The sequence below is a fragment of the Alligator mississippiensis genome, chromosome 10, assembly GCF_030867095.1.
Source record: "Alligator mississippiensis isolate rAllMis1 chromosome 10, rAllMis1, whole genome shotgun sequence".
Taxonomy (NCBI): domain Eukaryota; kingdom Metazoa; phylum Chordata; order Crocodylia; family Alligatoridae; genus Alligator; species Alligator mississippiensis.
The window spans coordinates 75,955,042-75,969,412 of record NC_081833.1 but is presented as its reverse complement, the minus strand read 5'-3'; the positions used below and the strand labels follow the sequence as shown (position 1 = coordinate 75,969,412).

Here is a 14,371-nt window from a genome sequence, read left to right as displayed (position 1 = left end):
TCCCAGCCGCTCCGCCCCGAGCTTCCGGTCCGCCCGAGCCGCGCCGCCCCGCCCCCCGCGCCGCGCGCGAAGGTTCCGGCCCCCGCGCGGCCCCATGGCGGCGGGCGGCGACGGGGCGCTGCGCCCGCTGCAGAGCGCCATGAAGCTGGCGCACGGCGCCCTGCGCCTCGACAGCGCCCAGCGCCCCCGGGTCCGTGGGCCCCCGGGCTGCGGGGTGGGGTGGGGTGGGGTGGGGAGGGGGGGGCTTCCCAGGGTAACTGTGCGGGGGGGTTCCCAATGCACCGGGGTGGGACCGCCGTGCGGGCGGTTCAGCCCCGCTCCTGACCCGCGCCCCGTGCAGGAGGCCTACGTGGAGTACCTGAAGAGCATCCACTACATCTCCCAGGCCCTGCTGGAGGAGGCGGCGGCCGCCCCAGGTACCCCCCGCCTGCCCCAGCCCCTCGCTTGCTCCCACCCGGGTTTCGTCCCCTCGGGGGTGGCACGGAGCGGGGGCCGGGGCCGAGGGGGCAGCCCCGTCCCAGCGCGGCTGCCGGGCGCAGACTGCCCTGCCCCTCTCCCGCGCCAGACGGGGCCGAGGGGGTGACGCCCGACACGCCCAAGATGCTGAAGCTGGCGGAGCAGTGCCTGGAGAGAGCCAAGTCCAGCGTGGCCGAGCTCGGTGAGCGCCGGGCGCGGAGCCGTCGCGGGGCCGGCGCCGGGGCCTGTAGCCCTTCGCGACCCCCGTGCTTTCCCCGCCCGCAGGGAAGAGCCAGGTGAAGCCGGCAGCGCCCGAGAAGGGCCCAGGCCCTGCTCCCGTCTCCCGGCACCGCAGGGTCTTCTCGGACGAGGGCGGGAAGCTGTCGCCCTTCCTGCCCCCGGAGATCTTCCAGAAGCTGCAGGTCGCGGAGGCGCAGAGCTCCAAGAAGTGAGCGGGGCGGGATGCACGGGCTGGGTGGGGGGGGAGAGGGGCCTGTGTCGGCCCGTTCCAGCTCCTCGCAGCTTGCCCCCGCTCCCCCTCAGCGGCTCCCGGTGTTTGCAGGGAGCTCACGCCGCTGGAGGAGGCGTCGCTGCAGAACCAGAAGCTGAAGGCCGCGTACGAGGCGCGCCTGGCCCGGCTCAACCCCAGCCAGGCCCTGCAGAAGACCTCTCTGGCGAGTGTAGCTGGGGTGGAGAGTGCAAGGGGTGGAGAGGGGGGGGTTGCATCCAGGCAGAGAAGAGGCTATGCCCTCCCGGGTGATGGACTGCTGGACCGCAGCCCCAGGAGCGCGGGCTTGACCCACCGGTTGCCCCAGCTGGCCGGGTGGCTCCTGGCTGTCGGGCAGATGGGGATCCCTGGAACAGGCCTGCGGGGAGGGTGGGAACTGAGAGGAGGCAAGAGCAGAGCCCCCCGTGCGGCCCACAGCTGAGGGGGTGGCAGCAGCCGCTGCTTCAAGGGCTGGATGAGCCTGGGGCCCAGCCAGCCAGGCCCTGTGGTGACCACGCGTGCTCACACCTCGCTGCCGAGGCGTAGCCAACCCCCCAGGATGGGCCTGGGGCCTGTCCAGCCACTGCCAGCCTTGGTCTGGGCTGCAGAAGGGCAGGGTGGGGTGTGCTCAGCCACTACCCGAAATGCCCTGCCATCTCCTGGCACGCGGAAGGGAGCGGGGTCCTGGCTGGGTGCTCCTGGCACAGGGGAGCAGGTGAGAGTTGGGGCTTGCCCACAACGCCTGTGTGTGCTTTGCAGACGCTGTCCCTCCAGCGGCAGATGATGGAGAACCTGGTGATCGCCAAGGCGCGGGAGGAGACCGTATCCTTCCCAAGCTACCCCTGTGGCGCCCGGGGCCTGTGCCTTCCCCCTCAGGCCGGAGCTGGGTGAGGGTGGGGCTGGGGTGAGGCTCAAGGAGCAGTGGTTGTTGAGCACATGGGGCTCTGAGACCGGGTAGCACCTGCTGGGAAGCCCAGCCTGCCCCCACCCCCTGCCAACACCCCTCCCAGATTCCAGCTTGCACCTAGGCCAGGTCAGAAAACCCTCCCGGCTTGGCTGAACTCTGGCCCTGCCTGGGAGGGGACTGGGGCTAGGGCAAACACAGCCTGCCCCCGGGGGTGCCCGCGCCCCACCTGTGCTGGCTCGCAGGGCCAGGCCAGCCTATGGCAGGCACGGGGGCCGCGCTCTGTTTACATTTTCTGTTTAACCCTGGCCAGAAGCACGTGAGGCCGCAGAGGGCCGTGCCTGGGCCTTAACTCTGCTGTATTCCAGCTCCAGCGCAAGATGGAGGAGCGCCGGCTGCGCCTCCAGGAGGCAGCCAACAGGTAAGGAGGGCGGGGGCCACGCTGCGCCAGAGGAAGGGGAGTATTCATAGTGCCCTTGCTCAGCGCTCTGGGCCTTGGGCACCCGGCCGGGGTCCTTTATGCCCCATCTGAGGCTGGGGGGCCATGAGGGTGCTGCCTTTTGAGCCCTTCCCCAGCCGAGAGAGTGTCTGCAGCCTTGTCTTCGAGCCAGCTCCCCCCAGCTCGCAGCAGCTTCTGCCCAGGTTTCAGCCGCCGTGGCCTCTGCTTGGGGAGGTTGTTGCAATGCACCGAGTAGGGTGGATGCCCTGTCTCTTCTGTGCCTGGGCCCATGGTGGCAGCCAGGATGCAGCCACCTGCTCCAAGCCTCACCCTGATGCATGCCATGTCCCCGCAGGCGGTTCTCCAGCAGCGTGGCCCTAACCCCCGAGGAGCAGGAACAGCGGGAGCTCTACGCCGCCATCCTGGAGTACGAGCAAGACCACGTATGTCCCTGCGCCCTGCCTAGCGCCGCTGGGCTCCCAAACCAGAGGCAGCCCCTGTCTCTGTGTCCTCTGCTCCCAGGCACCCAGAAAGGGCTGAGGGGTGTGCACGGGCTGGCCACGTTCCCCAAAGCTGGAGCGTCATTGATGACTGGGTCTGCCCAGCTGCCTGTGTGTGTTGTGGGACAAGTGTAGCCCCCCAGGGTCCCCGTGCTGGGTGTGGTGTCTCCAGGGGCAGGGGGAGCTGCAGCCCTGCCTGGCACAGATGATGCCTGCCCCCACAAGCTCTCAGATGCTCTTCCCCCACAAGGAGTGGCCCCGGCTCTGGAAGAGCAAGCTGAGGAGGAACCCGGCAGACCTCACCCTGGTGTCCGGCCTCTTCTCCTGCCTCCTCAGGTAGGCTCCAGCTCTAGGGGCTGCTGGAGGCGCCTCCCCTGAGCCCAGCCCTAGCGCAAGGGGGATTTGGGCGGCCTCACAGCTGGCCAGGTGTTTGCTGGAGTCTCCCCAGCAGAGATGCTCCTGGGGTCTGTGGGAAAAGCTGCTCCAGCTGCGAGGGTGGTGCTTTGGACAGGGGCTATGCTGGGCTCCGTACCCACAGAGGGGCCTTGGGGGGCATGAGCTGGCTTCCCTCAGCAGCCACCTGGAAACTACAACGTCCCCAGCATGAGCTCATGGGATAGCAGGACACGTCCCAGTCCCAGCCCTGGCAAGCAGTCTTTTCCCTTCACTCCAGCTGTCCCGACCACCCCATCTGCCAGCTGCTGCGGAAACTGCAGTGTGCGGTCTACAGCCGGCTCTACCCTGTGGTTAGCCGGGGCATGGGCGACCCCCCGACCTGCCTGTCACTAGATGCTGAGGGGCTGCCAGAGCCAGGGGGCCGGCGGCTCCGGGCCTCGCAGAGCCTGCACTGCATGTTCTCCGTGCATGAGACCAACCAGCTCAACCTGCGCCACAGCCTCTCCAGTGCCCCCCTCATCGAGGACCCACCTGCCCTCACCTCCAGCCCCTGCCCACCCCAGCGGGACAGCTCCTTTGAGGACCTGGAGCGGTTCCTGATGGGGCCAGAAGGTGTAGCCCCGGCTGAGAAGAAGGTGGCATCTCTCCCAGAGCAGCTGAAAGGCATCGTGAAGGACATCCACAATGCCGTGGGTGAGGGGCTGGAGCCACGGGACAGTCTGAAGGAGCCTGCGTTTTGGCATCACTTGCCACTGGGTGCTTTCTAAGCAGGCTGGAACAGGGCTGGGCACTCCCAGGGCATTGCCATGTCTCAAAGCAGAGGCTACATCCCTCCCCCAGTGCCCCCAGCTGCCTTCTCAGACCCAGCAGGCCCTGCCCCACAGCTGGGCTTCGAGCTGCACCACTGCTACTGGTGCAGGCCTCTGAAACCCGTTGCCCCTGCTCGGAGGTGCAGTAGTCCAGTGGGGAGGTACACAGGCTCCTGGCATAGGACTGTGGCTCCAAGTCTTGGCTCCGTGGCCGCCAGAGGGCAGCGTCGGCCCCCGGAGCTGTCGGCTCTGCTCCACGGGCTCCGAGCATGGAGCTGCATGGCACCCGCTGCCGGGGCGAAGGCAACCCAACCCCACAGCTGCCTGCTCCCTGCTGCAGACCCTGTCCCAGCTCATGGGGCCCAGGCGTGGCAGGAGCAGCCCGGGCAGAGCTGGTGGTAGCTGGTGCTCCCAGAGCTCTGCCAGGCACCGCACAAAGCTCTCAGCAGCCTGGGCTAGGCAGAGGCTGCGTGGCAAGATGCAGGGAGGTGGGGGTTTGGCGCAGTGCTGATGAGGATGGATGGGAGGTGCTGTCTCCTGGGAGCGATGTGCAGGATGGGAGGATCCTGGGAGAGAGACCAGGGGCCGGTGATGGCTGCAGGGACAAGGAGACGCTGGCGGGAGAATTGAGAGCCCTGCTTTAGACCTGGCATGAGGGCTCCCTAGTCCCAGGGAGAGGCCAGAGGGCTGGGCTGTTAGGCCTGGAGCTGGGGGTGGGGATGGGGTTGGTGAGATGGGAGGTGACCATGGGCGAGGTTACCCTGGACAGGGGCAGGCCGGAGCCTGGAAGAGCTAGCCCCTTGGGTTCGGTTCCTATCACCCCAGGCGGGAGCGCTGGGGGCACCGCTCAAGTGAAAGGGCACGAACCAGCTACAGCAACTGAGCATACTCTCTGCCTGCCCCCAGACCGGCTCCTGTCCCTGGCCCTGCTGGCCTTCGAGGGCCTCAACGCTGCCCCCGCCAAAGACCAGTGCCTGGCCTGCATTGAGGAAGCCTTCTTCCCCCCGCTTTGGGCCCCACTGCTGGCTCTGTACAGGTACCACGCGCCCGGGCAGGGGCTCAAGACCCCACACCTGGCTCCCTCCCAGTGCCAAGTTGGCGCCCGCCTCTCCCTGTGCCTAGGGCATGCAGGAGCTGCACAGCTGGGCCTGTGTGGTTCCAGCATTGCCCAGCCTGCCCCATGTCCAAGATGTGCCGTGAGCCAGGCCTGGTTGGGGAGTGCCGCACTGTGTTGTGCTCTTCACCAGCCCCCACTTCCTCCCTGCAGAAGCGTGTACAAGGCCCAGGAAGCTGCCCTGTCATGGGGCATGGAGCGCCACCACAACACACCGCCTGCAGACATGGGGGTCCCCTCCAAGCTGCTGCCCTGGGACAGTGCAACGCAGGCGCCGGGCTCCTACCCCTACAGCGCTGCCGTGCAGGAGCTGCGGCTCATTGCCCTGGAGAGCTGCCCACAGAGGAAGCTGGACTGCATTGGTGAGGCACATGGGAGGCTCTGGGGCAGGAGCTGGAGCCATCAGGCCACAGCACCCCCTTTTCACATGGCTTTCAGACGGGGGCTGCGTGGGGCAGGGGAGCCATGCTGTGCCCATGCTGTCAGCAAAGCCAGGCAATGCCCCCTCAAGAGCTGTAATCTCCCCTGGCCCATCTGAGCACCCCTGCATCCCTGCTGTGTGCTGCAGCGATCCCTTCTGCCCTAGCCCTGTCCTGCCACAGGCACTGGGAGGAAGGTTTGCTTGGTGCAAGGCTGGGGTTGGCCCCAGTGCTACCTGCCAGGGGGAGGCTGCGGGGCCTGGTTGCGGGCTGCTGTCCCTGATGCTGGGGCTTGGTGCCTTGCTTGCAGTGCGAGCTCTGCGCATGATCTGCGAGTGTGCTGAGGAATACTGCGGGGCACGGGAGAGCCAGCCCCCTGCGGCCGCTATGTGAGTATGGCGGGGACGCAGCATAGTCCCTTTGCCCCGTCACAGCCCTGGGCTCTTGAGGCTGGAAGGATGCAGTGTGGGAGATGGGGGAGGGCCAGGCTCCATGACTGGGTGCTTTGGGGGTGCTGCTTCCCTTGCTGCCATGGTGAAGTCTCCTGCAGCCCCATCTCTGAGCCGCGTGGGGCAGCTCAGTGTGAAGCCGTCAGGCCCACTAGCTAACATCCACCACCTCTCCATCGCTGCAAGGTGCCTAGCCCATTTTGCATTGCCGACACCAGGCCTGATGGATCACTTCTGACAATGCACCATGCCGTGGGGGTCCTCCCTGCCATGCTGACTGGGTGGGGAGCCTGTGTCGGCAGCCGAGACCTCGGCTGGCAATTTAGCGAGCTCGGAAGCTGTCACAGGGACTTAAGCAGCAAGCAGGAGATGGTGGGACCGTGAGCAGGGCCCCGCACCCCGGCGAGACAGCAGTCCTGCGGCTGGTCTGTCAAAGCAATGAGCAGGGAACTAGGGAGACGGCCGAGCCGGGAGGGGGAGGCGGCTGCTACTCCCAGCTGGGACTCGGTTGTCTGAGCTCTGCAGACCTGAAGGGCAAGAGACCAGGTGCTGTGACCCCCACACTCCCAGCAAAGCCATGGCCTGTGGGAGCAGTGCTATAGCCCTGCGTGGCACGGTGAACCAGGCTGTCCCAGGGGTGCTCACAGCCCTCGGTCTCAGCATCTCTCCCTCTTGGCTTCTGATCCAGCGGCTCATGGGAGTCTAGCATCCCTGCCATGTGTGTGGTCACAGCAGCTCAACTCAGCATCTCCGGTGCCTGCCCCAGCACCCACAGCAGCAACTCAACATCCCCAGCTGCCTGCACCCTCCAAGCGCTTTGCAGTCCAGCCTTGCTGCTCCCCTGTGGCTCACCTGGGGAAACCAAGGCACAGAGGGGCATTGCTGTCAGGCAGGGAAGAGCCAGTTGGGGATGGGGAGCGGTCTGCCTTGTAGGGAGCAGCCTGACGCTGCTCTTTGCCCCCGCAGTGGTGCTGATGACCTGCTGCCCATCCTGTCCTACGTGGCCGTCCGGAGCAGCCTGCCCCAGCTGGTGTCGGAGTGTGCCGCACTGGAGGAATTCATTCACGAAGGGTAGGACAGGGCAAGCTCACCCTCGGGACCCCAGGGACCAGGGCCAGGCTACCTGTGACTCCTCGCCAGTCGCCCCATGCATGCTTACAGCAGGCTGCTGGGCCATGAGGGCAGGGCATGCTGTTGCCCCCCTGCATAACCCTGGTCATGTCTCCTGATACCCCAGCCCAGGCAAGCTGGAGGCTGGGATATGATGAAGAGCTGCGTGAGGGCCAGAGCCAACAGGAGGTGGGGGAGACACCCCAGCCAGCTGCCATCTGGGAGGGGACCCTCTTGGTCCCTAGGCTCCCCCCATACTGCCCTCTCCCCTAGAGATCCCTGCAACAGTGACAAGGGGGCCAGATGCCTTTAAATGGCCCTGGTGCCACGTACTGGGGGCGGGGGGGTGTCCTATATGCAGAGCCACCCACTGCCCCTCGCTGCAGGCTGCATTGCGCTGTCAGCTAACGAGCCCTGATGTTAACGAGCCACGGCAGCACCACAGCTGAACCCTAATCAGAGGGGACAGGCTGCGGGGAGAGTAGGGGGGCAGGCTGGACCCTGTGGAGCAGCAGGGGGAAGGGCTGGGCTGGCCCTGCTCGGCTCTGCAGCTCCTGCCCTTTCCTGAGACCCTGGAGCTCAGCCCCCTCCACCCCTGCCTGCAGCCCCACGGGTTGGGGCAGAAGCCAGTAACACAGGGTTACGGTGGAGCCGTGGACTCTGCAGCCTGGCCCCTTGCAAGGGCCAGCGCCAGCCTTGGCTGCTGCTGGGGAAGCTTCGGCCCCCCTAGCAGCGGGGGTCAGCCAGGGGTTGCGTGGGCCAGGGCCCTAATGCGCTGGTCCCTGCAGGTACCTGATCGGCGAGGAGGGGTACTGCCTGACCTCCCTGCAGAGCGCCTTGGCCTTCCTGGAGTCCTTGCCCGCTGGGGCCACGGCCAAATAGTGGCCCCACACTGCTCCTCTACCTGGGGGCACTAACATACCTCTCTGAGACCGGGCACTGCGGGGAGAGGCCTGTAGGCTGCCCCCAGCCCCACACGCTGGGAAGGGCTGTGCAATATTTGGGGGTCTGCTTGGAGCCAGCCACCCCCTCTAACCACTGCGGGGGGCAAGGGCCCACCCCAGCCCCTGCTGCCCCACATTGGTGCTGCATCCGGGACCGCATTGACGCTTCTCCTGAGCCAACCGCTGCTGCTTTGCACCAGGATCCCCTGGGCGCGACGCTGGGGAGGGGCCCAAGGGGCAGCATGCGCTCCCCTGGGGTTGCAGCTCACACGCCTCTGCCCACGCTGTTCTCATGGCTGTTGGATGTGCCCTGTGTCTGTCTGTCTGTCTGTCCGTGCACTGTGTGCGAGTGTGTGCCTGCAGTGCAGTGCCAGCTGCCCCTGAACTGCTCCACTGGGCCTGTCTGGCTTAGAGGCTGCAGCCGGTGCAGACCTGTGGTGCTGGGGGTGGCTGGAGCCGGTAAGTTGTGCTGTGCACACGTGTGTGTATGTGCATATGCATGTGTGTGTGTGTGTGTTGGGAGGGGCATCCTGCAGCCCCCCCCTGGCTGGAGCAAGCTCGGGGCTCATGGGAGCTGACTGTGTCGGGGGCAGGCCTGGGCATCCCCCCACCCTGAGCCCTGGGGGCCCTCGTCCATGCCTGTCTCCCCCTGCCCCATCTCGGGCTGAGCAGGGTGGGAAAGGGGCTGGTCCTGCGCCCTCCCTGCCTGTCTGCAAAGCTGCTTTGCCCTGCTGGGGCCGTCCCGTGTCAGGGTCCTGGGGTAATAAACACATCTGTGACCTGGAGCCTCAGTGCAGGTTCTTGGCGGTTCCCAGGGTGCGGGGGGGAGGTGGGGACAGGTGTGTGGCTGCCCCGGCTGGGGGAGCAACGCTTGCCCTGTGCAGCCCCAAGCACAGGGAACAGGGTATGTGTCCCCCACTCACTGGTGCAAGAGACGGGGCCCAACCTGCCTGGCAGGGGGAGCTGGGCTGTGCCAGGGTCGCTGTGGGTGGCAGTGCCCCAGGCCTGACACTGATGTGCCCTGGCAGGTGTGAATGCTCTGCCCAGCCGGGGGCACTGGGGCAGGCAGCCACACGCACTGCGGTGAACATGCCAGTCCGCATCAGGCATGGCCCAACAGTCGTGAGCTGTGCTGCTTCCTCAGCCCTGCCAAAGCCCGAGCTGGGCCGGGACCAGGCAGGGACCCCTAGACCTGGCACAGGTGGAGGGGACAGGACGGGCCCTCCCAGGGCACCGGGACTGTCAGGGCCAGCAAGGGGCTTTGCCCATGGGCATGGGGCTGGAAGACACCAGTTGGGGTCGGGGTCTCCGTGCTCCCAGATCCCCTGAGCAGCAGAGGCAACTCCTCTGCTTTGCCTCCTTGCACGGAGCCCCCTCTCCTGCCAGGGCACCCAGGTCCTGCAGAGCCATGGGGCTGACGGCTCGTCGGGTTTTGACCCCCTCCCTACCCTTCCCCAGACGGAACAGGTCCCCCTCCAACTTTGCCCTGCCCTTTGCATCCAGCACTGCTCTGCCTGGCAGCGCGGGAGTTCAGGGCCCAGGGCTGTGCCAACCTTCCCACCCCGCTGGCGCTGGCACTGGCACTGCGGGCAGGGGCTGGCTCCGGAGAGCAGGAAGGAAGGGGTGATCCCGCCCCAGCTGCCCCCACGGCCCAGAGTCCAGCTTTGTACAGAGAACTTTTATTAGGAGCGGGGACACAAGACCAGGGCAGGGCGGCGCTCCAGCACGGGGGGCATCTCTAGGGGCTACACGGTGGGGGGCCAGACAGCAGAGCCCCGAGACCCTGCCCGCGGGGACCTGCCTGCGAGTCCAGCCCCCGCTGCGGGGCCAAGGAGAGGAAGGGGCTGGCAGAGAAGCCAGGGGTCAGCTGCCCCCCTCATCGCAGGGGACCAGAGAGCAGGGAAGACGGGCATGGGGAGCCGGCGGGGCGCGAGCAGCAGAGCTGGGGCCCCTCAGAGCTGGCCCTCCAGCGCCAGGGCCTGCAGGTCGGCGGGCGAGCTGGCACACAGCACGGCGTGCGACACGCGGCGCTTCTCCACCAGCGCGGCCACCGCCTCCCCCACCTCCAGGTGACTCACGTAGCCGGGGCCCAGGCGCTCCGGGGTGGCCACCCCCATGTTGATCTTCACCTGCGGGAGAGCCAGAGCCCGTCACCCCCACGCCGGCCTGCTTGCGGGGGGCGCTGGGCCCGGCTGCAGGGTGGGCGACGGCTCCAGCGCCCTCGCTGCTGCACGCGTGCCCACGGGCGCAGGGCGGCACTGACCTCGTTGAGCTTGCAGGGCACGTCGGGGTACTCCTCCCGCAGCACCCGGCAGAAGGCCAGCGCCCCCGCCGCCCCCAGCGTCAGGAACCCGGTGCCCGGCATGAGGAGGCGCTCGCCGGCCCCGCCTGCAAGACACGCGTGGCTCGTGGCGGGCGCGACGCGCGGAGCCCCCCGCCCCGCGCCGGGCTGCCCGCGCCCACCTGTGATGAAGGTGTAGGAGCCCTCGGCGCTGTCCTGCACCAGGGGGAAGAAGGCCTTCCAGGCGGTGAAGGTGCTCAGCAGCAGCGTGTCCAGCACCTGCGGGGAGCGCCCGCGCGTGAGCCCCCCCGGCCCGCCCCGCGCCGCCCCGCCCGGCGCGCAGCCCCACGCACCCGGTGCAGCTCCTGCAGCGGCTGCGTGTGCGGGGGGCCGCCCTGCCACCAGCTGAAGCCCAGCGACGACACCACGTCCGTGACCTGGCCCACGCTCCGCACCAGCTCCCGCTTGGCCGACTCCGCGCCGGCCTCCGACCCTGCGAGGGGGCAGCGCGTCAGGGCCCGCCGCCCGGCCCGGCCCGGCCCCGCAGCCTCCCCCGCCCGCCCGCCCGCGCCCCCGCGCCTCCTACCCACGTCCCCGACGAGCGTGTGCAGGCGGGGCCGCGCGGCCGCCGGCACGAAGTCCCGCAGCTTGTCCAGCCGGGCCGCGTCCCGGGAGATGACGGCCACGCGGAAACCTGCGGGCGGGCGGGCCAGACCCGTGTGCGGCGCGAGCGGGGGCCCGGCGGCACGGCCCGGACACCCCCAAGCCCTCTCCTCCGCCCGCCCGCAGCGTCCACACGCACCGCCCGGCCCCGCGCCCCTGTCCTTGGGGCAGCTGCCGAGCGGGGCCAGGCGGGCCGGCCCGCCGTCTGCGGCGCGGCAACGGGCGTGGCTCCGTGCCCCATGCCCCCCGCCTCCAGCCCCGTGCCCCGATGCCCCCAGCCCCGTGCCCCGATGTCCCGAGCCGGCCCTACCCCTGTCCAGCAGCGCCTTGGCGATGCCGGAGCCCACGGTGCCGGCGCCGCCCAGCACCACGACCAGCCTGTCGGCAGCCATGGGGCGGCAGCCAGGACCGGGCGGGGCTGCCCCGACGGCCGCGGACTTTTGTAGCGGAGGCGGCGGCTCCCCCCGCCCCGCCCCCCCCTCCCGGCACGGCGCGGCCAGCCCGCAGCACCGCGGGGGATGGGGGGGTGGTGCTCCCGCGACCAGGGCTGCAGGACCCCCCACGGACCCCGCTATGAACCCCCTGCACGGACACCTCCTGCACGGACCCCCAAGCACCCCCTGCATGGGCCCCTGTATGACCCCCCTTTACGGAGACCTCCATGGACCCCCCTATGTTGACCCCCCCCTTGCACGGACCCCTCTCCCGGGCACGGCGCAGCCAGCCCGCAGCACCGCGGGGGGGAGCTCCCGAGACCAGGGCTGCAGGACCCCCCCCATGGGCCCCCCCCCGTACGACCCCCCCTTTATGGAGACCTCCATAGCCCCCCCTCCCGTGCACGGCCGCGCTCCCCCACGGCCAGGAGGGGGTTAAACCCCCCGGGGGGCGGGGCAGAGTGGGCTCCACCCCCAAGCGCGTGACGAGCGAGGGGCGGGGCCGGGGAACAGGAAGCGGCGGCGGCGGCGGCGGCAGGTGAGCGGCGGCCGGGCAGGGACGGGTTAACCGGGCTTGGTCTTGACCTTGACCCTGATCCTGTTCCCCTCCCCCGCATCCCGCACTGGGGTCTGCCCCCCCACACTGGGGGGCTGGGGTGGGGGTCTGCCCCCCCAGACTGGGGTCTGCCCCCCCCACACTGGGGGGGCTGGGGTGGGGGGTCTGCCCCCCCCACACCGGGGGGCTGGGGCCGCCTAAAGGGCTGTGGCCGGGTTGCCCCCCAGGGGCGGCGGAGGGCCAGCGCTGACCCCCCGGGGCACGGTCCCCCAGGATGAGCGGGGCGGCGGGGCTGCAGCAGGAGTACCGGCGCAGCGTGGAGCGCGCCTTCCAGGGGGGCCACACGGGGGCCTGCACCGACGCCGTGCTGCGGGACGCCCTGCGCCGTCGCCTGCTGGAGGAGCCGGAGCTGCACGGCGTGCTGCGCAGCGACGCCTTCGCCGTGCTCGCCAGCGGCCTGTGGGGCCAGCCCAGCCTGCTCCCCGCGCTGCGCGGCCTGGCCGCCGCCTTCCAGGTGCTGGAGCTGGCCGCCCTCAACCTGCACTTCTTCCCCTGGCGCAAGGAGTTCAGCACCATCAAGGTGGGTGTTGGTGTGGCCCCGCCCAGGGCCGCAGGGGCTGCGCTGTAGCTCACTCGGCTCCGGGGTGCAGCGTGGAGAGCTAGAGCACTGGGCTCTGGCGCGTCTGCCTCCCAGGAGGGGGGCAGAGCGGCTGCAGAGCCCCAGGAACGGGCACGGCTCTGCCGCTTGCCCCTTCTGTGTCCCGGCCCTGTGCCTCGGTTTCCCCAGCGCAGGCTGGGACAAAGGTGCCGGTGCTGCCGTCCTATCCCTGGGATGACGGTAAGCCTGGCCAAGGCCGTGCTGTGCGGCGGGTGATGCGGCACTCCCGTTGCAGACGTTCTCGGGGGTGTACGTGCACTGTCTGCGGGCGGCGCTGCCAGAGCCGGACCTGGCCAGGAGCTTCCGCCGCCTGGGCTACGAGCGCAGGGACGCCCACCACCTGGTGGTGACGCGGCCGCCCCCGGGCGCCGAGCTGATGCACGTGGCCTGCAGCTTCTTCGCGGCCCGGCTGGAGTGCGAGATCCTGGAGGACGTCCTGCTGCAGCTGGGGCCGTGCTGCGTGTCTGCCGACGACCTGCTCCAGGCGCGCAGAGGCACCAGCGGCCTGAGCGCCTGCGTGGAGAGGCTGCAGAGACTGGCACGCTGGCCCCGAGGCAGGGAGCTTGGGGTGGCTCCGGCGCCCGGCGGCGAGGCAGACACCGATCTCTACCAGGACCCCGGAAACCTGTCCCGCACCCCCGTGGCAGGCCGGCGGAGCTACGAGCGGAGCCCCAAGCTGTGGGGCGAGCCTGCCGGCGGCTATTACCCCCTGCCGGAGGCTGAGGACCCCGAGCTGGAGCAGGGCCTGGGGGACAGGGCCGACCCGGAGCTGGCTTCCTTCTCCTTCCTGTCGCTGAGGCAGGAGCTGGGCCGCGTCGGCGGCTCGCTGACCCCCGAGAACGCCAGGAGCCGGAGCCCAGCTCCGAGCTGCAGCTACAGCCCCCGCGCCGGGGCCAGCTCCCCGGGGCTCTACCGCGCTGCCGACCGGCCCTTCCAGGCAGCCGAGAACGCGTGGGGGCTGGCCCCCGCCTGCCCGCGGCCGGAGGGTGGGGAGGGGGCAGGGCCGGTGCTGGCGCTGTCTGAGGTGCCGCGGTACCAGCTGCACATGTGCCTGAGCCAAGGCACCCTGCCCTCCTACTACTGCAGCACCTGCCAGCAGCTGCACGCCCGGGGCTGCGAGGCGCTGCAGGCCTGCTGGGGCGGGCACAGCATGCAGGAGCTGCGTGGCGAGAAGCAGCAGCGCCTCTGGCTGCTGAGAACCGAGGTGGACATGATGCTGCAGGAGAGCGGGGGCGGGCGGCCGTAGCCAGCCAGGGGCACTGGGGACCTGGCGCCCCGCGGCCAGGACTGAGCACTCCGGGCAGGCACGGTGCCACTCAGGCCCCGGCCCGTGCTGTGCTGGACACTGCTGCTCTTCCCAGCCTGACCCCCCCCCCCCCCCCCCCCCCCGCCTACTTTCCCACCGCTGTTGCTGTCAAGGCAGCCTGAAACGCTGGGAGCAAGGGGAGGCGCATGGCGGGGACCCTTTGGGGGGAGCAGAGGCCATCTCCGAGTAAACGTCTCGGCTGTGACAGTGGCAAGTGCCTGTTCTGTTTGTGGGTTGTGCCCCCTCGCCCGGGCTGATCGGGGGGTGGGGGAGCCGTGATGCAGCTGTTGCCATAGTGTCCGTGCTGCTCTTTGTTGCTATGGTGAGCCATGCGTGTGCAGCCCCTGGCACCAGCTTGGGAGGCTGAGCCCACAGCCCTTGTGCTGTGTGACCCCAGCTGAAGGCACAGAGGGCTCCCTGTCCCCCCACCCATACTGTGGCGGGGA

At 69.4% G+C, this 14,371-nt stretch overlaps 3 protein-coding genes across 5 annotated transcripts; 2 read left to right on the top strand and 1 right to left on the bottom strand.

The window, feature by feature from the left end:
* Positions 1-58: 58 nt before the first annotated feature.
* VPS9D1 (VPS9 domain containing 1) lies at positions 59-8,812 on the top strand. 3 transcript variants are annotated; one of them, XM_059713981.1, is made up of 15 exons: positions 60-190; positions 341-416; positions 566-658; positions 742-904; positions 1,019-1,130; positions 1,703-1,765; positions 2,216-2,268; positions 2,642-2,729; positions 3,037-3,122; positions 3,682-3,875; positions 4,898-5,027; positions 5,259-5,467; positions 5,835-5,913; positions 6,940-7,044; positions 7,872-8,812. In XM_059713981.1, the coding sequence occupies exons 1-15, from the start codon at positions 95-97 to the stop codon at positions 7,963-7,965; spliced, it is 1,641 nt and encodes a 546-aa protein (XP_059569964.1). In that variant the 5' UTR covers positions 60-94; the 3' UTR covers positions 7,966-8,812. The 3 variants fall into 3 exon arrangements, with proteins under 3 accessions (XP_059569963.1, XP_059569964.1, XP_059569962.1); XM_059713979.1 differs by having other exon boundaries at positions 61-190; positions 3,460-3,875; XM_059713980.1 differs by lacking the exon at positions 5,835-5,913 and having other exon boundaries at positions 59-190; positions 3,460-3,875; positions 7,872-7,968.
* Positions 8,813-9,888: 1,076 nt separating this feature from the next.
* Positions 9,889-11,403, bottom strand: LOC132243617 (uncharacterized). Its single transcript, XM_059713989.1, has 6 exons — positions 11,282-11,403; positions 10,895-11,002; positions 10,662-10,801; positions 10,491-10,587; positions 10,291-10,415; positions 9,889-10,156 (listed from the first exon to the last, which is right to left on the bottom strand). Exons 1-6 carry the CDS (start codon positions 11,361-11,363, stop codon positions 9,980-9,982), a joined length of 729 nt encoding a protein of 242 aa, XP_059569972.1. The 5' UTR covers positions 11,364-11,403; the 3' UTR covers positions 9,889-9,979.
* Positions 11,404-11,917: 514 nt separating this feature from the next.
* SPATA2L (spermatogenesis associated 2 like) lies at positions 11,918-14,135 on the top strand. The gene is made up of 2 exons (XM_059713982.1): positions 11,918-12,541; positions 12,855-14,135. The coding sequence occupies exons 1-2, from the start codon at positions 12,236-12,238 to the stop codon at positions 13,863-13,865; spliced, it is 1,317 nt and encodes a 438-aa protein (XP_059569965.1). The 5' UTR covers positions 11,918-12,235; the 3' UTR covers positions 13,866-14,135.
* Positions 14,136-14,371: the final 236 nt, after the last annotated feature.